Source organism: Oncorhynchus kisutch, linkage group LG14, assembly GCF_002021735.2.
Source record: "Oncorhynchus kisutch isolate 150728-3 linkage group LG14, Okis_V2, whole genome shotgun sequence".
Classification (NCBI taxonomy): Eukaryota; Metazoa; Chordata; class Actinopteri; order Salmoniformes; family Salmonidae; genus Oncorhynchus; species Oncorhynchus kisutch.
The window spans coordinates 53,997,493-54,023,954 of NC_034187.2; the positions used below are offsets into that span (position 1 = coordinate 53,997,493).

The window sequence follows — 26,462 nt, forward strand, 5'->3', positions numbered from 1 at the left end:
CTACCTGAAACATTTGACACAAGTGACACATGCATGATTGAGGCTACTGTAGACCTTCTTTGCAAAATAGTGTGTTTTAATCAGCTATTTGGTGACATGATTATATTTAGTATAGTTTTATCTAAAAAGGATAACTTTTTTTAACGTTTTACAATTTTTATTTTTATGAAATTCACTGAGGAGGATGGTCCTCCCCTTCCTCCTCTGAGGAACCTACACGGATTTTACATATTCTTACCTCTTTGTTGATTTATATCCATTGAATTGTGTCAATTTTTTGTTTTAGAAATAGAAAGGTGAGAAAGAGCCAAACAACAGCCATTTGCACAGCTATGAAACAATATAAATTTAGATCATAAAGGGAGAAACCTTACCTTAAATTGAGATCTTAACATTTTTCAGTTAAGTATCTTCACCTGTTGTCTTCTCAAATTCAAATAAAAAAATATCAGTGCCAAGAACTCCAGGACCTACCGTACTATTTGTGACGTGAATTGAGTATATCGTATACTTATTGGTCATTCACCAATCCTGGAAGGATATTGACCTCACCCCGTCAGTAGAGGATGCTTTGTTGCTCTTTAAAAGTGCTTTCCTCGCCATCTTAAATAAGCATGCCCCATTAAAAAAATGTAGAACTTAGAACAGATATAGCCCTTGGTTCACCCCAGACTTGACTGTCCTTGACCAGCACAAAAACATCCTGTGACGCGTTCTGCATTATGTAATAGCCCCCGCGGTATGCAACTTTTCAGGGAAGTCAGGAACAAATATACTCAGTCAGTTAAGAATGCTAAGACTAGCTTTTTCAAACAGAAATGTGTTTCCTGTAGCACACTGTAAAGTCCATGGAGAATAAGAGCACCTCCTCCCAGCTGCTCACTGCACTGAGGATAGGAAACATTGTCACCACCGATAAATCTACGATAATCGATCATTTCAATAAGCATTTTTTCTATGGCTGCCCATGCTTTCCACCTGGCTTCCCCTACCCGGCCAATATCTCAGCACCCCCTGCAGCAACTTGCCCAAGCCCCCCCTCCCCCGCTTCTCCTTCACCCAAATCCAGACAGCTGATGTTCTGAAAGAACTGCAAAATCTGGATCCCTACAAATCAGCCTGGCTAGACAATCTGGACCCTCTCTTTCTAAAATTATCTGCCGAAATTGTTGCAACCCATATTACTAGCCTATTCAACCTCTCTTTTGTATCGTCTGAGATCCCCAAAGATTAGAAAACTGCCGCGGTCATCCCCCTCTTCAAAGGGAGAGACACTCTAGACCCAAACTCTTACAGACCTATATCCATCTTGCACTGCCTTTCTAAAATCTTTGAAAGCCAAGTTAACAAAGATATCACCGACCATTTCGAATCCCACCGTACCTTCTCCACTATGGAATCTGGTTTCCGAGCTGGTCATGGGTGCACCTCAGCCACGCTCAAGGTCCTGAAAGATATCATAACCGCCATCGATAAAAGACAATACTGTGCAGCCATCTTCATCGACCTGGCCAAGGCTTTCGACTCTGTCAATCACCGCATTCTTATCAGCAGACTCAATAGCCTTGGCTTCTCAAATGACTGCCTCGCCTGGTTCACCAACTACTTCTCAGATAGAGTTCAGTGTGTCAAATCGGAGGGCCTGTTGTCTGGACCTCTGGCAGTCTCTATGGGGGTGCCACAGGGTTAAATTCTCGGGCCGACTCTTTTCTCTGTATATATCAATGATGTCTGGTGATTCTCTGATCCACCTCTACGCAGACGACATTATTCTGTATACATCTGGCCCTTCTTTGGACACTGTGCTAACAAACCTCCAAACAAGCTTTAACAACATATAACACTCCTTCCATTGGCCTCCAACTTCGCTTAAATGCTATTAAAACTAAGTGCATGCTCTTCAACCAATTGCTGCCTGCACCCTCCCGCCCGACTAGCATCACTACTCTGGACGGTTCTGACCTAGAATATGTGGACAACTACAAATACCTAGGTGTCTGGTTAGACTGTAAACTCTCCTTCCAGACTCACATCAAGCATCTCCAATCCAAAATTAAATCTAGAATTTGCTTCCTATTTTGCAACAAAGCCTACTTAACTCATGCTGCCAGACAAACCCTTCTAAAACTGACTATCCTACCCATCCTTGACTTCAGCGATGTCGTTTACAAAATAGCCTCCAACACTCTACTTAGCAAACTGGATGTAGTCTATCACAGTGCCATCCGTTTTGTCACCAAAGCCCCATATATTACCCACCACTGCAACCTGCATGCTCTAGTTGGCTGGCCCTCACTACATATTCGTAGCCAAACCCACTGGCTCCAGAACATCTATAAGTCTTTGCTAGGTAAAGCCACGCCTTATCTTAGCTCACTGGTCACCATAACAACACCCACCCGTAGCACCCGCTCCAGCAGGTATATTTCACTGATCATCCCCAAAGCCAACACTTCCTTTGGCTGCCTTTCCTTCCAGTTTTCTGCTGCCAATGACTGGAACGAATTGCAAAAATCATTGAACCTGGAGTCTTATATGTCCTTCTCTAACATTAAGCATCAGCTGTCAGAGCAGCTTACTGATCACTGTACCTGTACTCAGCCAATCTGTAAATAGCACCCCCAACTATCTCATCCTGTCACGTTCTGACCTTTATATCCTTTGTTTTGTCTTTATTTAGTATGCTCAGGGCATGAGTTGGGGTGGGCAGTCTATGTTTGTGTTTCTATGTTTTTTCTATTTCTGTGTTTGGCCTGATATGGTTCTCAATCAGAGGTAGCTGTTTATAGTTGTCCCTGATTGAGAACCATATTTAGGTAGCCTGGGTTTCACTGTTGGTTTGTGGGTGTTTGTTTCCGTGTGTGTGTTTGTCATCACACGGTATTATTTTGGTTTGGTTAATGGTCACATTTATTGTATTGTGTCTCATAGTGTTCAGTGCTTTTTAAAATTAAATTAGTCAATGAATACTTACCACACCGCATCTTGGTCCGATCTTCAGACGAAGAGGAGGAAATCTGCCGTCACACATCCCCATATTATTACTTACCCTCTTGCTCTTTTGCACCCCAGTATCTCTACTTGCACATAATCTGCACATCTATCATTCCAGTGTTAATGCTAAATTGGAATTATTTTGGCTCTATGGCCTATTTATTGCCAAAAATTGTATGGATATAGTTAGCATACCAAAAGTTCCCAGATGTCATACTAAATTCACAAAAATATGAAGTATACACGCACAGGACACTATTTCAGTACTTTAGGGCCCATAATGCAATTCTTCAGGAAATGTACGTGGCTTCACATCGTTTCCAGATTTGAAGAAAATGGTGGAAAATATGCAGCCGAAGTACAACGAGAGTGGATACAAACTAATTATGACAAATGTTAAGAAAATGTTGAGCAATGTAAAAAAGTAATGACTTTTCAAATAAGTTATCTTACACGCTATGTTGGAATGGTATAGTTGTTCTGCGTTCTCAATGGACATTTGGGTGCTTTCGTAAATTCACTTTGGCTATCTACTCCGATTTCATATCACTCTCGTCTGAGTGTGTTGAATATGGCCAGTGTCATTAAACGTAGCAAAAAAGCATCCTTAAATTGTTGCCATCAGCACAGTTACAATCACCAACGCTATGGATAACATGAAAACTGCCTAACCAGCTCTGCTAGGGCGAGTAAAATGGCCAGAGTGGTCTTGTTTGTGTCTGGAAGAGGTTAGCCAACGTTACAATGGCAGTCAAGCACCCAAGCTAAGGTCAGAACCCTCAAATCAACCCTACTCTTCGGGCTGAGAGTCCAGAGTGCGCTCTGAATTTACAAACGGACAATCTGACAACGCTCTGAATTTACGAGCTCACTCTGGCACACCAGATTGAATGTCTAAAATAAATGTCATAAAATGTCTAACTAGTAATTTGGTACGCTAACTAGCTAGCAAGAGGTTGCATAGTAACAGCATCAACTTCCGGTAGACAGATGAAGAGCTTGTACGCTCAACTGAAAGGGTACTGTTCCTTTACAGTATGCTAAAATGCACTAATAGTATATAGTATGTAGTATATACTCATTAAGTATGTAGTATTGTTAGAGTTGCGTCAATTCGAATCTGGTATCAGGATAAATATGACATTGAGTCACCGATTGTATACTATGTATTTTTTATTAGCTAAGCAATAAGTGGTAAATGCAATTTTCGCATATACGGGCTCTCTGTCCCACCTCGCAGAGCAAAACAGAGAACTGACTTGTTCCTGACAAAGATATTATAAATATACTCTGATAGAGGTAGTTCCTGCTTCCGAGCCGGCCTGTCAGAGTAGAGACTGGGCGTGGTTTAGACTCACCCAGCCTATCATTGATTGTTGGCGCAGAGGCTGGTCCCAGCCCCCTAAGCGCTTCAGCGGTCAGTCGTTGTAGCTGTGTAGAATATACTGTTATCAGGCACCTGGCTACTGTTATCTAACAAAAGACCATTTGTTCTCGCAACACTACGTTCTGAATGTGCCCCCCAACTCATTGCACAGTTCCTGTCTTCATGTTATTCTGTATTTTTCCATCATGAGAAAGGCCCATGGCCCTGAAACTGTTAACAATGTCTCAAGTCAGCTATGTTGCACAACACATACATCCACACAAGCCAACAGCAGATAATATTCAATCACATATATGGTAACGGGCTATATTGCGTAACACAGAATCCTCATAGTATACAGTATGTTAGTATGGGTATTCGAACACAGCTCATGTCTTCGCAGTGACCGCACCAAAATAGTTAACGCCATTCAGTTAGACTGGTATAGAATTGCTTTTGGGATATCTGGTGTGTGTGTGACTTAGCCTCCAAGGACAACATTCATTTACCACATTATTTATAGGCTAATCCCCCTGCACTTAAGTGGTAGCTTCCACTTGAGCCACATACTAGAAATCACCCAGTTTTCAAAGCCACACCAATATTTCAACTTTAATTTTCAAACAAATAAAGGACATTTGATACATGTGAAAAACTATATAGAAATCTAAATTGTACAGTGCAGAAAAACGAGTGGATCAGACAATTAAGAACTTGAGAAATGCATACGAATATTATATTATTCCATTTGAACAAGTGTATTAGATTATTAGACTGATAATCGTTACATGGACCGTGAACTTATTATGATTTCCATCAAAAATAGTATTTTATATATATATATATATATATATATATCTGATGTGATATTTTTTGGGGGGAAACAAGCCTGTTTCTTTATTTATATATATATATATATATATATATATATATATATATATGTTACAGATATAAATGAATAAATTACCCATACAGAAAATAACCTAGTTATGGTTTTACAATTTATTTTTTTGCAGTTTTCCCATTTCTATTCCAATTCTCTTTTTTTTAATATATATATAAAGAAACAGGCTTGTTTCCCCCCCCAAAATATCACATCAGATGGAGACGCCCGGTATGTAGTTACATCTGGGCGGAGATACGCAGGCGCAAGTGGGATTCCTTTCAAAATCACTACGACGACGTTTTTGAATCGCCATTTTAGAAAAGAAGGAGAGCTGTTCGGAACAAAAGCAGTTAGTTAGCTACATACTTCAACGCTTTGTTTACGCTTAACGATATATTACATATTTTATCCAGTGATCCTACAACGTTGAAATGTCTCGGGACAGATTTAACATTAACGTTAGAGGAAATAACCGTGGAGTTGGATTTCAACGCCGGGGAGCTGGGCCTGGTGGTCCGATGCGAGGTGGAATGGGTAACCTGAATAATTTCAGACAAAACCAACACCCCTTTCAAAGAGGGCCTCATCCCGGTAACTTTGGAAAACCACCCAACCAGATACGTCCGATGACCCCTCAGAAGCCTCTGCCACCTACTATTTCCCAGCCAGGCGCTCAACCGATTCGGCCACCACCTACTCCTGGCCCTGCGCTAACCATGAAGGGCCCCGTACAGCAACAGCAGGCCGCGGCCGCACCTCCGGCGACCGTAGCAGCACCACCGGCGCCCACAGCAACAACTCCAGCGACGGCAGCACCGACGGCCGCACCTCCGGCTGTTGCAGCAGCACCTCCGAAAGCCGCAGCAGCACCTCCGAAAGCCGCAGCAGCACCCCCGAAAGCCGCAGCTACACCTCCAGCAGCCGCAGCAGCAGCGCCGGCAGGTCAACCAAAAATGCAGTCCCCACCTCCGAAGCCTGTTCCTCCGAAACCCGCAATCTCATCTCCCCCACCAAACCAAATGAAGAAACCAGCACTTTCATCTCCTCCACCAAACCAAATGAATAGGAACCAGCAAAGACCAGGCAACGCCAATGGAAATGGGCATAAATCTGCACCCTTGAACAAAAAACCTGAACCTCAAACTCAGAATACTCAAATGGAGGCCGAGGAAGCCCAGCACCCCAAGGTTAGTAAGGACGTCAGTCAAACTAACTAACATTCCGTAATTAGTATGTTAACTAACTACTATCTTTTAGCTAATGTTAGCTATGGAGCTGTGTTATGTTAAATACAAGTGGACCCACTGAGCTAGTAAAGCTCTCCGTTCAAAACGAAACACGTTGCGGAGTTAGCTAGCGAACGTTAGCTAATTAAGCTAGGTGGCTAACTGTTACATGGGAGACACGTCGGCCATTTTGTGTGAATCTAGCGACGACGGTGTAAATATAAAAAATTATTATTATACTTAAACCACGGGTACATTTCGACAATGTTACTGAAAGCTGATTTATATATATATATGCATCCACACGACGCGGTTAACAAGCGCATGGAAGAAGCCACTGAGAAGACGTAAACTAAAAGTTGGGCCTTTCTCTTCAACTGTGGGAGGTGTAAACCGGTTGAGTAACATGCATATACCCTAGCTAGCTAGTACTAACTGGATCCTTTGTCCCCATGATAATTTCATACAATCCTAATAGTTAATCTTATCCCAACTACTTTTACGTTTTGGTTTTGTTTAATTACGATTAAGGTTAATTTCAAGTAACACTATCATTGACATTTTTAGTATTTGAAACTGAACGTTGTCTCTGTCTAGGAGTTGAGAGCGACGTTGTCATCGCTGCGCAGACCTGGCGAGAAGACATACACTCAACGATGCCGCCTTTTCATTGGCAACCTTCCCAATGATATCTCAGATGACACGTTCAAGAAGCTGTTTGCGAAGTATGGGGAGCCCAGTGAGATTTTCATCAACAAAAACAAAGGCTTTGGCTTCATACGCCTGGTAAGTGCACCACACTGTGGTTGCATAACCATTGTCATTTTGGTAGTTGGCTCTACCATAAAGTAATTTTTGGTGTTTAGTGCCCTCTCTAAGTTAGTTTAAAAGCATTTCTACCATTCCAGGAATCCCGTGCATTGGCTGAGATAGCTAAAGCTGAACTGGATGATGTGCCCATGAAAGGCAGACCTCTTCGGGTGCGCTTCGCAACTCACTCTGCTGCACTGTCTGTGAAGAACTTGTCACCTTTTGTTTCCAATGAGCTACTGGAGGAGGCCTTCTCCCAGTTTGGAGTGGTAGAGAGGGCTGTGGTAATTGTAGATGATCGCGGGCGCTCCACTGGCAAGGGCATTGTTGAATTTGCCTCTAAGCCTGCTGCACGAAAGGCCCTGGATCGTTGCAACGATGGCGTCTTCTTGCTCACCACGTAAGTTGTATACATCTATTTGGCAACTTTAAGTAGAACGTGAAATGCACATGAAGCTTTCTCCTAACGGCTCATGCTGTTACGCTGTAATTGATACTCTTAATGTCTTAGGTCACCTCGTCCAATTGTCGTTGAGCCTCTTGAACAATATGATGATGAGGATGGTCTACCAGAGAAACTGGCACAGAAGAACCACAACTATCATAAGTAACCCTCACTTAATATAACTAAATGGCTTTAATTCAATAGCATATGGGATTTTATGCTTGATAGGTGTGCATATTTTGTTTTCTTATTACCACAACCACCGTATAACTTTTGATGTTATGCTCATTTTGAGGTGAGAATTGGAAATATAGCTATTGTAGCCAGGTGCTGCCCGGGCGGATCTTTTCATGCAAACTGCGCTGCTAGCCCTATCATTACTGAGATTCCAGCAATCTGCTTTTCATGTCTCTGCATGTCCATATTTGCCCTAACAATAACGTGTAATACCATTTTCTTTTCAGGACCACAAGGGCTTCAAGTAGACAACAACATTTAAAAAACATTTTGACACAAACTGTTGCATTCCTGAGTTGTATTGATAAATGTCAAAAATAAACACAGCCAAAGCAAAAACCCGCCACAAATGAATTTGTATGAACCGTAGAGAAAAACATGTGACGTGTTCGTGAGTCTCCGCTTTTAATATTTTGTATAAAAAATCTGGACCCGGGAGTTGCGGGCCGGGCGCAGTGCATGCTGACCAGGTCGCCAGGTGTACAGTGTTTCCTCCAACACATTGGCTTCTGGGTTGTGTCAAGGAGGACGCATGGCTCTCGACCTTCGCCTCTCCCGTACGGGGGTTGCAGCGATGAGACAAGACTAACTACTACCACTTGGATATCACAAAAGGGTTTTTAAAAAACGGGCCCCTTAGAGATCCGCCCATTTCTCACCAACACAGCCCCCGTTAATCACACAGACAAATGGTTGCTATCTACGGGTGCAGAAATAGACAAATCCAGTGCCACAACCCACAACTCTGTAGCTCAAACACAATGTTTAAGAAGGATTATAATTCCAAAACGGGCATTCGTTAAGGTGGGACTCGTTGAGCTAAAGTGCTTACCCGATGTTGGGTTGGTGGATGAGACAGCGGTTAACTTCTTGATGCACCCATCCCGTTAGCGGGATTATTTTCGTCAACCACCGCTGAATTGCAGAGCGCCAAATTCAAATTAAAGTACTACAAATATTTAGTTTTCATGAAATCACAAGTGCATTATAGCAAAACACAGCGTAGCTTGTTGTTAATCCACCTGGCGTGTCAGATTTCAATAAAGCTTTTCTGCGAAAGCATACCAAGCGTTTATGTAAGCGCATCTCTCTCAGTAGACAATATTACAAACAGCTAGCAGCCAAGTAGATTGGTCACAAGTCAGAAAAGCAATAAATTAAATCGCTTACCTTTGATCTTCGGATGTTTGCACGCACGAGACTCCCAGTGACACAATAAATGTTCCTTTTGTTCCATAAAGATACATTTTATATTCAAAAGACCTCCATTTTGTTGGTGTGTTGTGTTCAGAAATCCACAGGCTCGAGCTGTCACGACATCGGAGACGAAAATTCCAAATAGTATCCGTAATGTTCATAGAAACATTCCAAACGTTTTTTTTATAATCAATCCTCGGGTTGTTTGTACAATATATAATCGATAATATATCAACCGGGAGTGTAGCTTCAATAGTAGAGAGAAAGTGGATGTGATTTTTCAAAATAAATGCCTGAAACTGTCTAAAGACTGTTCACACCATGGGGAAGCCATAGGAAAAGGAATCTGGTTGATATCCCTTTAAATGGAGTGAAGGCAGGCTATGGAACATGGCGCTTTCAAAATAGAGGCCACTTCCAGGTTTGATTTTCCTCAGTTTTTTGCCTGCAATATCCGTTCTGTTATACTCAGACAATATTTTGACAGTTTTGGAAATTATACAATTATATGCATATTCTAGATTCTGGGCCTGAGAAATAGGCAGGTTAATATGGGTACGTTTTTCATCCAAACATCAAAATACTGCCCCCTACACTCAAGAGGTTAAAAATCCATTCCAGTTGATTTTCTGAAAATGATTACCCATGTTGAGTACCCCTCTATGCATGTCTTGGTTACAACTTTCTATTCTAACAACTTGTGGCTGCAGGGAGCGGGAGGAACCGCCCAGGTTTGCACGTCCTGGCACATTTGAGTTTGAATACTCTAAGCGCTGGAAGTCCCTGGATGACATGGAGAAGCAGCAGCGGCAGCAGGTGGAGAAGAACATTCGCGAAGCCCGCGAGAAACTGGAGGGAGAGATGGACGATGCGTTCCATGTGCACCAGGCCAACATGATCCGCCAAGGCAAGTTTAGCTTGGGACAAACGACCACTTTTCAAAATAGAAAAGATTTTAGCATTGTCTTACATGTATGTTCTTGCACTCTGTTTAGATCTGCTGAGGCGGGAGGAGGAACTACGGCGCATGGAAGAGATGCACAGTGCAGAGATGCAGAAGAGGAAAGAGATGCAGCTCAGGTATTGAAACTGGTTTGAGTTACTTTTTGTTCCACAATTTATTCATTGGAATGTTACTGAAACTTGGCAGTGTGCATAACAGGCAGGAGGAGGAGCGTCGCATCCGCGAGGAAGAGATGCTTCGCCAGAGGGAGATTGAGGAGCAAATGCGCCGCAAGCGTGAGGAGGCCTACAGGAGTGGCAACTTCATGGACAATGTAAGTTAACCTGAGCAGAGTATCATACAACCATTCAGACCTTGACCATTGTAACTGAGCTGCGTCTTCTTACTATCTTGATTTCAGAGGGATATGAGAATGACTCAGGGTGGTGGCATGGCTGGTGAGTATATCTTATAACAATTTGTTTTCATGAATTGTAATTTGAGTTCTTGCAACCCATATTTTGATTTTCAGCTTGACCCAGAAATGTATTTTGAAACGAGAGTACCTAGTTTGACTGCTTTTATAAAAGCATATGACGACATTGCCCCTTAAGCTGCCCTGACTCTCATTTTAATGTATGACGTTTAGTCCTGTTGTCCCTACTAGACAATCAATTTGGCTCACCCAACCAGAAGTTCCCCATGGGACACCAAGGCATGGGGGGACCCAGCACTGGGGGAGCCATGATGCCCAACGAAATGGTAATGTATTCCAAATGGATTCCAACACTAATAGGGCCCAGTTGGGTGTGGGTTTTTCCACTGCTTGCTGTAGTTGTCATCAGGAAGAGTGAAGTAGATGGGTTTTGTTCCGGTCGGCCAAGTTTGGAAGCGTGTGGAAGAAATGAAGCTTGTTTGCATCTTCTGCGGCATCTCTGCCATGTTGAGATTAAATTTGTGCTCAACGGCTGTTTTCAGCAACAGCATGTTCCCTCAGTTCCTCTACTCTTACAGCCTGTATTTCAGCTGAAAATAATCAACCTGTACTAAACCCGGTGAATTGTGTTCCAGTGCTTTCTCAAAGCTCCTACTTCGTGTAACGGACCAGTTGCAAGCCCTGTCTTGTGTGAGCCAGACAGGCACTTTTTCTTGGCAAGTGGAAAGATGTCACCCGGCAGCATTTTTTTGTGGCAATTTGTGGATTTAGTACTTTCCCCATACTCTCATTGAACTTCATGCTATCACATGAAATGGTACAGATGCTGTTTTGGTGTAACCTGGAAATATATTTAGGGGCCTCAGTGTGAAAAGTGAACTTCCTGCAATGTTCTATTGTGGCATGGATTGACTACCTAGTTGTTGTAATGTTTCCCCAGCCACCACCATGTCCAAGCAATTCAAATGAGGGGTTTTAGTACAGGTTGCATTATGACGCAAATGTCTCTTGACATACCATTGAGCTAATGGGTAAGCTCCTTAGTGCAACTTGCATAACAGAATATGAAGAACTGAGGATGACAGGCATTGCATTGACTGCTTGGAAACGTGTGCTATTTGTACCCTGTGGGTGAAACCCTCTAAAGCCCAGAATGTGATGAAGGCATCCGCATTAGGCCTATGGCAGGCAGGTGTATTAATGTCCTTTATTTATGCTATAGGCTAAATGCAATTAATGAGTTGACCAGTTAAATATCTGGTAACTTCCTTAAATGTTCTGACGCAAAGCTGTTAAGTCCGTTTTAAAAGTGATACAGCTTGCGTTTTGTATTGAGTTAAGTTTTTATACTGTGAAGGATCTATCAATTCGTGTAATGGCACGCGGCCGCTTTGCCTCAAGGGTGGCAAAACAATCTGGCAGGAGAAACGGCACAACAGGTCGGCTGCTTTTGCAATAGGTGAGCAGATGTTGCTTTTCGATACTGGATTGTGCAGTTCGACAACATGTCTTAATGATATCTCCACGTGTCCGTTTTTTTGGTTCTCAAGCGATGCAAAATGAACCCACCTTTTTATAGTGCAGGGATCGCATGGGGAAGGTAAGATTGTTCTGAAGGGAAGATGGCTAGTAGATATGTTACTGTCTGGTCTTGCCAGTACACACAAGGACGCAATGACAAATTGGGATGCCATTTATTGTTGACATTAGAACTACAATTAATTGGCCACGCATTTATTTGTTTGAAGAAAATGGCTATGGCTAAGCCTACCTTAACTAAGCCTGCTTTTGTTAGGCATATTGTGTCCAAGTAGAATCAACAATTAATACAGTTTTTACACCATGTGCCTAGATCAACATACTTGTAGGTGAACATTCATTTTTAGAGTTTAGGCATTTTAACGTGTGAAACGTGGGCCTAATTCAAACAAGTATTCTGAATATGACTGGGGTAAAAGGTCAACAAATGTTGGGGACACCTTAAAGTACATCATTCCTATATCTGAAGTAAATCTCTTAGTAAAACTGAAATGTTCTAGAAGGGTCCAGAGGTCAACTGATTAATTGACATGACCGCCCAATTAGGGCCGATTTTTCAAGTTTTCAAAACAATCGGTAAGCGGCCTTTTTGGACGCCGAATACATTGTAATCCACAAGGAAACTGCGTGGCAGGCTGACCACCTGTTACGTGAGTGCAGTGCCAAAAGGACCTTGTTCCTGCAAGAAGCCAGGTAAGTTGCTAGCTAGCATTAAACTTATCTTGTAAAAAAACAAATGTACCTAACCATGAGCATCAATGCCTTAAGATCAATACACAAGTGTTTATTTTTAAACCTGCATATTTAGTTAAAATAAATTGTTTGCCGGCAATATTAACTAGGGAAATTGTCACATCTCTTGCATATACCCTGATTCTTCTTGCGCTGAACGCAACAGTTTGGGCCGCTAGGCTCGTTGCAAACTGAACAGAATTCTACATAATTAGGACATAACATTGAAGGCTGTGCAATGTAATAGCAATATTTAGAGTTGGTTGCCACCTGTTCGATAAAATACGGAGCGGTTCCAAAATAATAAACGTTTTGTTTTCTAAATTATAGTTTCCGGATTTGACCATTTTAATGTCCAAAGGCTTGTGTTTGTTGTATTATAATTAAGTCTATAATTTGATAGAGCAGTCTGAGCAGTGGTAGGCAGCAGCAGGCTTGTAAGCATCCATTCAAACAGCACACTACTGCATTTGCCAGCAGTTCTTAGCCATGCTTGAAGCACAGCGCTGTTTGACTTCAAGCCTATCAACTCCCGAGATTAGGCTGGCAATACTAAAGTGCCTATAAGAACATCCAATAGTCAAAAAATATATGAAATGCAAATGGTAGAGAAATAGTCGACGGGGAATATTGAATCACCAGCTTTCCTATGTTCTCATGTTCTGAGCATTTGCACGTTTACTTCAACACTTTTTGCATTATTTAAACCGAACGGAACACATTTCATTATTTGAGGATAAATAGATTTTATTTATATATTAAGTAAAAAAAATCAGTGTTTGTTCATTCAGTATTGTTCTTGTCATTTTTTTATAAAATAAAAAAATCGGTAACGTTTTTTGGGTCCTTCAATAATCGGTGTCGGCGTTGAACAATCTGAATCGGTCGACCTCTAGTCCAGACATCCAATGTGATGTGGCTTATTTTGAGAAATTTACCCCAGCTGCGATACGACACAAGGAGCGCTGAGGAATTGTATCAGGGCACGCCAAAGACATGAACAAAAGCACACAAACACATCCATTTAGGTATAGTTATGTAGGTCTTTAATGTTGTACACAATTTGTTTCCCCAAACTTTCTTCGCAACATTGTGATCCATTTTGGTTGAGTCGCGCTGTTTACCTCACGCAGCTTTGCAGGCTGAGCCTGTCCCTATAGTAAATGGACACAGACTGCGCAACACAGCTGGTAGAAGAAATGGCTTGAGTCAGACAAATGGAACATAACGTTGTGGACAAAGTTCAGAATGTCATGTGTACAACATCTAAAGACCTACGTTACTATACTGACAGCGTGTCCGTTTCTAAAAGGACATATTTTTTGGTATGCTCTGATGCTGCACAACAAACAATGAGGAAGTGAATCGCGGCTGGGGTGAGTTTCTCAATCAAGCCAAATCACAAAAAGGTTTAAGGACCTTAACATTCCATTTGCATAAAACATTGAGATTTACTTCAAATGGGAAATTTCACCTTAAAAAAAATATATATATTGTATTTTGCTACCGGAATTGTACAGGAGCAGGGTGGCAATTTGTGTGTATGCAAAATGGAACATGGTCTTTTCAGTAGATAATCTGGATTTGCCACAACTGCTGTGAAACTTCAGTTTTGAGTCTTAACCAATATGGACCTATTTTGCGTCAACTACTGGCATATTTCCAAATGTGTGATGCTTATTAAATTGTAGAAGGTTTGGTTGGTGAAATGGCACTCTATAAAGCATAGACCCTGCAAGTAACATGTCAGGATTAGGCTAATGAACATCTACTTTAATTAGTTCTAGCCTATTGGCGAGCCTGTAGACTCGCTTACACTTGTAGTTTGTAATGTGAAATTTACCCCCCCTCGGTCCAGTGTTTTACTAAGGCCATGAAAGCTTCAAGTTTAACAAATGGGTAGGACTTTGTGGGCTCATTGCTTTAAAATCATATTTTTCCCATTTATATTTTATTGCCATTTGAAAGGTAAGCGATACTGTAGTCGTGCAGTGATATCCTACTAGTGTGTTTTAAGCAATAGAGGCAGCGCGAGCAACAGATTTACAGCTATATTGTTAAATAGGCCTGATATAGTTCTACACAGAATTTTAAGAAGGTGGAATTGTAGCGCTGAAGTGCATTTATTGTCTGGCCTACCTGTAGGTTTTTGGCATTAAATTTAACCGTTGGGCCATAGCAAACCGGCAGTCTTCCCCAAAATGCTCCACATGATGCCAGTAGTGAATGATGTAGCCCAGCCTTTGGCATGCACAGCAGACTATGGTAGGACCTAACTAACGAAAACATTACCCTTTCTTCCTTCTCTGTATGTTACCTGTGGCACCTGTGGATCTGCGTATTGGAACTATTTCAACGAACGTTTCCCTTGGACATGTCTCCTGCTGTTTTATTTTGTCATGGCTCTCAAACAAAACCAACTCTCTCTACCCCCTCCCCTCAATATGGACTTGAACTGTGTGCACCGCACCGCACTGCCCTCCCCTCACCCCTCCAATCTGGCTCCTTGGTATGGTTGTTAATCCCTATAGCGAAATGAGCGAAACTTCCCTCAGGGAGGCCGAGGGGGACTGGGTCCTAACAACCAAGGGTTTGGCAGGGTCCGTGAGGAGTTTGATGGGCCTGCCAAGAAGCCCCGCTTTTAAATCTGTTCTGTCATTCATAGCAGCGTTTTTGTGTAGATTCTCTGAACATCTTCACATTGAGTCATAATTGTTGTATTTAAGTTGAAAGTGTTCTTGCATTTTAGCCTGAAGACTCATTCATTTTTATGGCAAGTTAGGTTTTTTTTATTTTTTATTTTGTATTTGGAGTAGTGTGAAATTAATACATTGGTCACCCTCAGTGATCATAGCGCTATCTCACCTATGTATAACTTTCTTTCCAGTTGTATCATGCTCTGTGACTCGTGTCGTAAATGGTGATAAATGTCAACTTTTCTCACCTTTCAATGGCTGTGTTTTGTGCCATTTAAGAATTGAAGTAAAAACATGTAACTTTACAATAAAGACTTCAGTTGGTTCTCTCCAAACCCTCTTAAAGTTTATTTTAGCCCAATTTCGAGTTACCCTAAATAAGCCCAGCAGGAGTTTTCAAGCCTTTTGCTCTAGTCGCCATCTATTAAGTGGGTCAATTGTTGACTAATATATTGCCTAGCTTACCCTGGATTTTGGAATGCCCGGGGGTGACTTTTTAATGTTATTCATCACCATGTTCCCATGTGAATGAAATTGAACAAATATGCATACTGAGACAGTATTGCTAAAGCCAAGAAAGTTGACATTTTAGAGCACAGTTGGGCCAAGTAGAAATTGTACTTGTGGGGCCCAATGTTGACAACGGAAATAAGCAGTCCTGGTGTCAAACTCGACTAATGCTTCTAGCAGTGTTTTGTTTAGAATAAAACAATATATTTAAAAAAAAAAATCTGGATTTAGTAATGCCCTTGGAAAGTCTGTTAAAATGACAGTTTCGGTTCAGTTTTTCAACTTTCATTAACAATTGTTTTAAATGTATGACTTTGTCTAGCCCTAATTGAAGTGATATGGTCTTTGACAACTGCTGTTTCTTTGGCGTTGATAAAGGAGTTATGTTGGACTGTTCCGAAGTTGGCTACATATTGAACCAGGGTCGAAGGTCCACCTTGACCATCGCTAATCTTTTTAAAAGCAGCACTTCGTTCATAAGTCTCTTGACATTATGTAATCTGTTACATTCCAATGAATGTATCATACAAGAAAATGTATGAAAAGGATCTATAAATCTTAACCTAAATTCTAGTTCCAGCCACTGTCTAACGTGTGCAAGTCATTAGTCAAATGGTCATGTTATTACGAGAAACTGTGAGGGGGACCGGTAGCGTGTGGTTTTGCCCTCAATGGTAACGTAGAACTTTTCAGCCTCCTTTTTATTTATGGCTCTTTCCCTGGATTTCTTTAGTAGCTCTCCTAGCCTAAGCGCTGTTGATAACCAAGAGTGGTGTGAACTGATTCATTCCAGCGAGTACCACTGTCACTTAGAATTTTCACATGCAGATTAGACAACTAAGTCTGAAACTATCATGGAAGCGTTAAAGGGGTATTTTCGCGAGCCAATGCTAGCGTTTGTGCTAGCTTACCGCAAAGACCAGATGTCTTGAGGGTGTTACCTGAACTTCCCATCTTTGCTAAGCTATTTAGCATTGTCTTGCAAAACTACCTCTTTCTTCAATCTGGATGGATAGACCAATGGTAGCCAGAAGTTCACCTGACTCTGGGGAATTAAATAATGGGCTCACACTTCCCCTAGTATTAGGGCAGATATCTTTCACGCATTTATGAAGATGCGTTATGAAAGTGCCAGCCATTTGCAACATTTTTTTAAAAGTCTTTGATTACACCTCAATCTATTTTCCAACTGAGACTTAAGGTGACACACAAGGGTAGATACCTCGGCAATTAAAATAAAATAGTTTTTTACCAAAAAAAAAACACTTTCTGTGTAGGAACATTTCTTTACTGAAGATAGGAAATTCTCACCCTTTTTAAATATTTTATTTTTTACATCGGTATGGAAATAGCACCAGTCACTATGTAGTTGAACTCAATAGGCTCTTACAATTTCGGCAAAATTTTGAACTCAAGAATTACAGCAAAAAGATCGATCATGGTTGTGGAGCATGTTAATCAAATGACTAAACATTCAGTTTATCTAACCCGTTGTCTACTCAAATATCTGAGTACCATGACAAAAGTAATGTAAACCATTAAATGTTTCTGTTTTCTGTACATTTCTTCTTTGACAGGTTTGGCCACCTTATTAAAGGTTGCCGTGTGTAAGGAGACCTTTCTAAACCAAGAAATCATAGGCCGAACTGAGTAGCACTTAATACAGTTTACTCCTATGACTTGTCTTAAACAGACCACCCTGATGAAGACAGTCTTGCCTTAGTGAAGAGTTGGCAGTTAAGGTTCAAGTCGGTGTTCAGTATTGTAACAGGGTACCAGTTGGTGAAATAGTTTTGATTTTAACAACTGATTGGAACAGACACCCCATCTAATATTCTTACTGGGTGTTATTGCCAATGGATCTAGAAGATTTGGGAGACTATGGGATCCAGTTTGCCTGAATGGCTGAATAACAAGACCAATGATTGGATCTGGCACTGCTTGTTAGGGTGTATGTTTCTAGGTGTACTCGGTCAGCTCTTGCTGGACTACTCACCAAGTTGGTCAACTTGCATACTAATGTAGGCCTACAGGCAACTCAGTTGGATATAGGCCCAGTAGTAGCAATATACTGAGAATGATCTGACTTCATTTTAAATGGAATTTAGACTTGATCTGTGGAAATCTGATGTTAACAAAGAATTACATGGGGTTGCTTTATTTTAGCTTCTTGGGCTGTGTTTACAGGCAGGCCAATTCTGTTATTTGTCCCACTAATTGGTATTTTGACATCAGATCTTTTCAGAGCTGGTCTCATTCGTCAAAAGAACAATTAGTGAGAAAATAATCAGAATTGGGCTGCCTGCCTAAACACAGCCATAGTATCATACTCTTACATTTGCAGATGGAATACAGATCAGGGGACTAACTAATGATTAAAATGTTGCTAGCTTTGTTTATATGCACCTTTAGTGGGGATGTAGACCACCCCTTAGTTTTTTTATGTATATGCTGAACAAAAATATAAACTCAACATGCAACAATTTCAAAGATTTTACTGAATTACAGTTCACATAAGAAAATTGGACAACAGAAATAAATCCATTAGGCCCTAATCTATGAATTTCACATGATTGGGCAGGGGCAAAGCCATGATGGGAGTGCATAGGCCAACCCATTTGGGAGCCAGGTCAAGCATAGTTAGTTTTCCCCTGGAAATGGGCTTTATTACAGACATACCCGTCAGTTTCATTAGCTGTCCGGGTGGCTGGTCTCTGAAGCCGGATGTGGAGGTCCTGGGCTGGCAACCGCTGTACGCGGTTGTGAGGCCGGTGTGACAACCTCGTATTTTATTGGCCCTTTATCGTCCCCAGTACAAGGTGCACCTGTGTAATGATCATGCTGTTTAATCAGCTACTTGATATGGTATACCTGGTGGATGGATTGTTTTGGCAATGGAGGAATGCTCATTAACAGGGGTGTAACCAAATTGGTGCACAAAATTTGATGTGCCTCTTGTGCGTGTGGATTTTTTATTTTAGCTCATGGGACCAACACTTTACATGTTGCGTTTTTATATTTTTGTTCAGTGTATATATATTTTTAGAATAGTGTTGTCCTGGCTTTGTATGGATTATAGAAGTACTCCATTCTGATAGTTTTGTATCAAAGACCTTGTATAACCGATGGAAGTCTTTGGTAGAACTTCCCCTTATTCCCCGTCACCCTTCAGCAGACTCAGGAGACCTGCGTACCTATAAGGAGCGAGAGGCTTGTCTTTTTCAAGTGTCTTGAGTGCATGGGGGTGCAGTAGCTGTGCAATAAAGTCCAACAGCCAGCCTGCCCCATTCCACAGTAGAGGCTCCGGCAGTTGGTTACGTTGAGGATCAGTAGTTCTGCAGAAGTCAGTGGACAGTAGAGCCTGGACTTGTGTGCAGCGAGAGGTATGCTTACAGAGCCACTGAGAAGGTAAGTGTTCCTGTTTTATGATTTGTTTAAATGCCAAACTTAACTGCTCTACCTTCCTCTCACGTAATGTGACGATACAGGGGTTCTGGCATCACACTTCTGAAAAATGGAATCACAGTGCAGTACTTGTTCCTCCCTCCTGTATGTGAACTTGTGGCAATGTTTGTTTTTTAGCCTGTGCAGTATCTGATATTTTCCCTTTCATTTTTGACCAAAGCTGGTCTCTATGAAACGAGCTGTATATGGATGGCTGTGTCACTGGCTCAACAATGAATAGTGTATGATGGTGTATACCCTCAACTCTACTTTAGGCCAGTGTAGTCAACACAACTCCTTTTGCAGATCCTTCTCTTTCAAGCTGTAATGACCTTTTGAAACCAAGTGCAAAGTTCTCACAAACGTATTAGGGGGGGGGGGGTGTGTGATGGATTTAGCTGGCATTTGGATCTTGACATTGAATTCATGGCTTCCTTGGCACTGTAGAAGGGACTCGTAACCGATTGGTAGTCACAAGAAATCGTTGGTGGGCGGCGCTTTATTGTTGTCCTATTCATGACATCCTATTTCATCAAGTAATAGAAGTGATTTGTGAAGCTTGTCTTTTGTCCAGTGTTTCCCGAGTATTACAACAGCATTTACTTTGCCTATATTGCAAACCTTGATACAGTAGCCTACATTGTAGACCTAGGCCAAAATGTTTCAAGTAAGGTGTATCGTAGTACTTGAGCACAGGACTCTGACTCAAGTCGAACTAGGTTATTTGCAATAGAGATAGTGTTGATGTAAACAAACAATATTCAGAGCTTGACATTTGTTCTGGGGGGTTGGGGTTTGTCTGGGGAAATGAGAATCATCCTGTTGACCTTTAACTTTTTTTTACTTGACGTGTGCTCTACATGGACTGACTTGTTTTGGGAGTCTGCAATGCAACACTGGCTAGCAATATATTTCAATTTTAAGGCAAAACTCAGAACCTCTTAACGAGTCAGTATTATCAGATTTCAGACTGTCTGAATACCCATATTAGCGTACTACATACTTTACTCAGTCACATACCGTGATGCATGCGGCTCCTGAGTAGGTGGGGCGGGGCCAAGTGTGGGTGATTGTTTTTCCTAATTCAACACAGGCATTGAATTAACCAGCCTGATAATGGATCATTTCCAATTCAATATATTTCTCTTAATTAGGGCTGTCCCCGAAATATATATATATTTTTTAAATGAAACAAATCTTGGTTGACTGAGTCTATTCTTTTGACCTTTAAAAAAATAAATGTTTCATAAATCTTCCATATGTAGACAACCAGAAGAAAAAGACTAACAATTCTCCTGCTGGCTTTTGCAGATTCTGCCCTTACACTCCTGAAGTTGCCAGTGATGGGCTTCACGGAGTTAGCCACCTTTTTATTTCTTATGTGGAATGCCTATATATTTCTACCGATCTGTGTGCAAGTTATGGTTTTCATGTGCATATTTTCCTGTAACAGTTTCAATAATAATAATAATATCTTTTTCCAAATCATTGTCATGGTCTACTCAACATTCTATGTAAATGACACAAACTGAAAAGGAACTTCCATTGCCAACTATGTGAAACTAGTCTACGTAAAGCCAACAAAAACATTGCAACTTGCAGGTAGAGTATATATTTTAAGTCTTATAAAGCACATTGGCTATGCATGGGCCTGTCTGCAATGAACTTGAAACATTGTATCAACTTAACTTGGGTGAGGCCCAGAGACTTGCACTAGTGAATGTTGCAACATTGTGCAAAATATTCTGGGCCCTCAGTTTCCTGTGCCAGTGAGCTTGGGACAGACACGGCTGAAAGCTATTTGCGCAAGAGTTAAGTGGTGCTGGATTTGGGCAGGAGCTCACTGGAGCCGAGTACCGGCACCTCAAATGTTCTACTGCTTAAGCTCCTGTTCCTCTTTTTATAGAATAATAGCTCAAAAGGTATTGTGGAGTTCCTGTACCTAAAAATAAACTGTACTGGAACCTATTTCAGTCCAAGTCGAGCACTGATAGAATATGCTGATTTTAATTATGTTTCCATTAGATCAGAGCATGCTATTTCTGGAAATAATTTTTAAATACATTGAGGAACTATTGTCATTATCAATGGATGTAAAAACCGACTTTGTTTGCTTGCTTTTTGAGTTGAAGGAATTGTTTACTTTTGAGTAGCTCCACTGCTCATTGGTGGTGGACACTTCATATGGGCTGCAATTTCTGAGGCTGGTAACTCTAATGAACTTATCCTCTGCAGCAGAGGTAACTCTGGGTCTTTCCTGTGGCTGTCCTCATGAGAGCCAGTTTTATTATAGAGCTTGATGGTTTTTGCAACTGCATTTAAACTTTCAAAGTTTAATATTCCGTACTGACTGACCATGTCTTAATCTTGGAACTACCCATCCCGGATCTGGGAGAGTTGTCATCAACTACACTAATTAGCATAGCGCAACGGTCCAAAAATATTACTAGAAAATATTCATATTCATGACATCAAGTGAAATATAGTGAAAAACAGTTTAGCCTTTTGTTAATCACCCTGTCATCTCAGATTTTGAAATTAGGCTTTACAGCCAAAGCAAGACAAGTGTTTGTAAGTTTGTCGATAGCATAGCATTATGTCCAGCTAGCAGCAGGAAGCTGCAAATCAGAAAAGCAATCAAATTAACCGTTTACCTTTGCTCTTCGGATGTTTTCACTGACGAGACTCCCAGTTAGACAGCAAATGTTCCATAAAGATTATTTTTATACCCAATTTGTATGTTTATTAAATTATCAAAGCTTGATGATTAGTTGACTATTTCAATCAGCTGTGTAATGCTGGGGCAAAAACCAAACTGTGCACCCCTTGGTGTTTGGGAAACTCTGGTGTATGTGTCTAGTGACTGTAGGGTCAGTGCAGATAGTTTGGGTACCATTGACTATTTAGTGGTCTTATGAAGCTGTCTGAGCCTGTTGGTCCGAGAGCCGATGCTTTGGTACCGTTTGCCGGACAGTAGCAGAGTGAAGTCGGTCTTGGGTGGCAGCAGTCTTTGGCAATTTTTGGGCCACCTTCTGACACCGCTGGTCAGCAACATAATACACTAAAGCACTTCATTGGGAACGAGATGATGACTGCAACAGCTTGATCATAAATGTTTAAATAATATGTTAAAAACAGGAGGACTGAATTTAAAAAATATATATAATTATACATGACATCAACCCAGTAACATCCCGAGTCCCCGGTGCAAACACATTCAGTAATCAAAAGATGGTTTAGTATTTAGTAAGAACAAAACACACTTCCATGAGAACAGATCAACTTTAGGTTTCAAAGATTTAGCCTACGGTGCAACACTATCATTTTAAGGTGAACAAACTACTTAGCCTACATTTGAACACCGCCGCAGAAGCTTTGCTATTCGACGTCGTCCGAATGAAGTGGGTTAGTTTTGTTTGACTACTTGAAGAGAGCCTATATCTTTCGCAGTCCACCTGTTCCATTAAAGTATGGGAAAGTGCATGGAATTCTAAATGAAGAGCCAAAATTTGTCTTAACATTCTGGCATTTAAACCATACTATTTACAAAAAATGTACATGTTATAACATTCTATTTTCTCACACTGAGAATGAGTCATGCGAGATTGTATTCTTTCCCACTATTTGATTTCGGTAGCGCATCCCCATATCTAATTGGTCAGCTGAAATGAGTGACATCAGGGCATTTTAAAGTATACTCTATCAGTATGTTGCATACTATGATTATTTTAATTTTTTTGCATACTCAGCCTATTTAGAACGCAAGTATGGGTATTCGGACATGTCCACAGCATTCTCAATGTAGAAATACTAGAGCAGTGAATTGTACTAATATTTGAGGTCTTTGTCATAGGCAGAAATGCAGTGTTGTCACATACCAGTAGCCCGTTTCTGTTTTGCACATGCATGATCGGCAACCTCCAATTTTCATGGTTTACTCGTGGGATCTTACTTTCATTTGTTCCCCTAGGTAAATTAGGAAGGTTTTAGTTTAATGTGACTTTTGTTAGACCCAGCTTGAATTTATTTACTGTGAGGTAGTAATGGTAATAATAATCACCTTGCTGATTTAGGGAACAGCCTAACTTATGTAGAATGTAATTTTGGAGTATTGCTAAGCTCAACTAGAATGTGTTGATCTACTGGGCTGTTCTTGGGCGGGGTGGACAGTCAAGATACTGGGTTTGGGTCTATCTGCGTCATTCACAACCTAGATATGCATAAAGAGCACTTCACTTTAGTGTGGCAGCTGCCATAAAGGCACTTTCTCTTTCTCTCTCCTGTGTTTTGAAACGATCTGTGGCACTGTCAAAAAATGGCAGCCTGTTTCCCCCCCTTGTGCATTTCATGGGTCAAAGTATCGTAAATTGTCCTTAGTAGTGACATTCTCAAGCCAGTGGCCAGCCAGCCAATCAATTGTAAAGGGTTCTTCTGTACAGTTCACAAGGACTGTGCCAACCTTGATGTAGCAGCTTGTATGTAAACGGTGTCTCATGCAGCAAACTTAGTGTTGGTAATCTTGGACTAAGCGTCTTGTGTAGAGAACTACCATGAGCAGTGAAATCAGCCCCAGGGCTGTCATGTGTCTGTCTGCACTGTGATCCATTTACCCTCGGAGGTCTCCTCTTTGAGTGGTCAGTCTGCTTCTCCGTATCCCCTTCAGAGTGTGATGCCAGAACTACCCTCCAGGGCCTTAGGGCTGCTACTGGAAGGGCAATGCCCTTTCCAAACTCGCTCTGCAAGACCGACGTCGCAAATACCAATCATGAGGTATAAGGTGAAAGAGTCTTCATAGGTCCAACTCCTGACGTTTTGGGGATTTGCTATAACAATACTTTTCCAGTGTCAACCAAGTCAAGCTTACCTTGCTTTGTAACCGTTTTCCAGTTCTCACGTATTTGCATGATTGGTGTTATGGCTCTTACGCATTTGCCTGTTACCACAGAAGTTACAAAAAACATTAGCTATAAAGTGACCTAGGATATATATACTTACTACTTGTCAAAATGCACCCGTATTATTGGGTTTGCTCTATTTTTATGTATGTCTTTTTGGCACAAGTTCTTTACTTTCACATTTTAAAGTATGTCAGTCAATTAAATCTAGTGCATGCCTGTACTATAGTTTTTGTAATTTAAAATTCCCATAAACATCCTCTACATCCATGTAGTTTAGCACTCAATTCCACAGCTATTTGTATAGGAATGTCTTTCCCAAGTTCCTAGCTTCGAACTCATTGTTTCTCTCTCACTGCAGGGGCCTCGGGTGATTGTAGGAGGCTGATGAGATGCTCCTGGTCTAACATATGGTAAGCTACCTCCCGAGTGGCTAGGTGTAAGACTGTCATTGCACCAAAGGGCAAATACTAGTCTGAATTGATGTAGTGTTGCAGAGGCATTGTCTACCTTTTTGAAGTATTTGTCTCTTAACCCATAAGTCTAAGCCCTTGCTGTGCTTGGGGGGGGTCTACTAAGCTATATGGAGTTTAAGGTCATAAGGATCATTCAGCTATTTTAAGACTTGGAAGTATGAAATTATTAGAAAGTATTTTTAGCCATACTGCTATTAGCCCATACACATCTAAGAGGTCTGTTCTATATCTGAGATGCTAAAGTCTCCATATGTGCTTTGTTCAACTGGTACCGGGGGAACCAGTTGAGGCCTGTGGGCGTCCTAGGGCAAAAACAAACATGTTCTTGAGTCTCACCTTTTCCACAGCGGTGTCAAATTAGTGTATTGCCCAAACTATTTGCACGCTACAGACAGAAGTTGGTAGATCAGCTGTACCAACTTCACACGAGTCCCAAGACTCTTGTGGGGGTCGTAGAGAAAAACGTAGAACACCATCGTGTTTGTGAGTCATCTTTCCATAGAGGGGTCATAATAGTTTATAGGGCCAAAACGTTTCTTTCCATAGAGGGGTCATAATAGTTTATAGGGCCAAACCGTTTGGAGAGATTTTGTATATAGATTTTCAGTATGTCTCAGTCTGACAAACACCGCTCTGTCACCTTCCACTGCAGATGCGCAAGTGTGACATAAGTGGATGTGGTAGATTGAGACCCAACCAATCTCTAGCTTAAACTGACACATTTTGATTAGGATTTTTGTATTATGTTAATTAGATTTGAGAGGCATGGACATCAACCTTACGGGGTTAAGTACTTTATACTAAATGAATGGAAATCTTTGTTTTTGGCAATGTTGCTTTGTTATTAGTGGAAGTTGTTGACTTATGTACCTTTTTTTTTTTTTTGCAGGTTAACTGAAGAGACTGTCTGTACAAACCGGAGCAGGGGCCTTTCTGGTCTCCTAAAGCACGGAAATGGTTCTGTGGGTTGGTTGAACTGTTCTTCAACATGTTAGTCTAAATGGTGTGTTTGCGTTGTTATTCCTTGATTCACATTTCCAATGAATGACAGTTTGTAGCGACTGATTCCATTTTTCTTTTCTCTCTCCCTTAAGGGAAGAGTTCTGATGCCGCACCAGGCTCCAACCAGCAGAGAAGCTAGAAGTTCAACGGGAGATTATTTTATTTTTTCTACACGCTATTGTAATAAAAGGTTCAACTTTGAGACTTGTGTTTTTGTTTTTTAAATACATCTGTAATTGTTATAGTGCATCTCTAAATACTACTACTATCCACAGGGATGTTTTGGCCATTTTAATAGAACTGGTAGCACTTTACACTGTTTCCACTGGAATTTACCAGGCAAAATGGTAAGTTAACACAATTGTTACTAAATTGTGCCTAGTGAAGCTTGTCAAATGACCATAATTACAATGCCATTTAAAGTGTAAAATAAAGTACTGCCTCTATTTACTTATTCAACAATTGAATAGAACTGATTGAACTCATGTGCATGTTTACATGCATCACCAAGTATGTTTATAGATCTGCCATGTAGATGTTGGTTGACCTATTTAGCTTGTTCTGGCTGAGGCCTTGTGATCCCCGTCTACCAGTATATCAAAGCATTTAAACTCGCAACTACACAAAA

General features: G+C 41.1%; 1 protein-coding gene across 4 annotated transcripts; it reads left to right on the plus strand.

The window, feature by feature from the left end:
• The first annotated feature begins 5,510 nt into the window (after nt 1-5,510).
• LOC109903651 (splicing factor, proline- and glutamine-rich) lies at nt 5,511-26,036 on the plus strand. 4 transcript variants are annotated; one of them, XM_031789361.1, is made up of 12 exons: nt 5,511-6,433; nt 7,070-7,258; nt 7,381-7,682; nt 7,794-7,889; nt 9,872-10,068; nt 10,157-10,241; nt 10,324-10,438; nt 10,526-10,562; nt 10,772-10,866; nt 15,343-24,769; nt 25,722-25,835; nt 25,927-26,036. In XM_031789361.1, the coding sequence occupies exons 1-10, from the start codon at nt 5,678-5,680 to the stop codon at nt 15,454-15,456; spliced, it is 1,986 nt and encodes a 661-aa protein (XP_031645221.1). In that variant the 5' UTR covers nt 5,511-5,677; the 3' UTR covers nt 15,457-24,769; nt 25,722-25,835; nt 25,927-26,036. The 4 variants fall into 4 exon arrangements, with proteins under 4 accessions (XP_031645221.1, XP_031645222.1, XP_020356085.1 ...); XM_031789362.1 differs by having other exon boundaries at nt 5,515-6,433; nt 24,718-24,769; XM_020500496.2 differs by having other exon boundaries at nt 5,550-6,433; nt 25,722-25,798.
• Nucleotides 26,037-26,462: the final 426 nt, after the last annotated feature.

What these genes read in the sequence shown, in the direction of transcription:
- LOC109903651 (XM_031789361.1), top strand. Translation starts at nt 5,678, where the DNA reads ATGTCTCGGGACAGATTTAACATTAACGTTAGAGGAAATAACCGTGGA. An exon ending in GGCGTCTTCTTGCTCACCAC is followed by an intron (nt 7,683 to 7,793) that starts GTAAGTTGTATA and finishes TTAATGTCTTAG; the next exon opens with GTCACCTCGTCCAATTGTCG. An exon ending in TCAGGGTGGTGGCATGGCTG is followed by an intron (nt 10,563 to 10,771) that starts GTGAGTATATCT and finishes TGTCCCTACTAG; the next exon opens with ACAATCAATTTGGCTCACCC.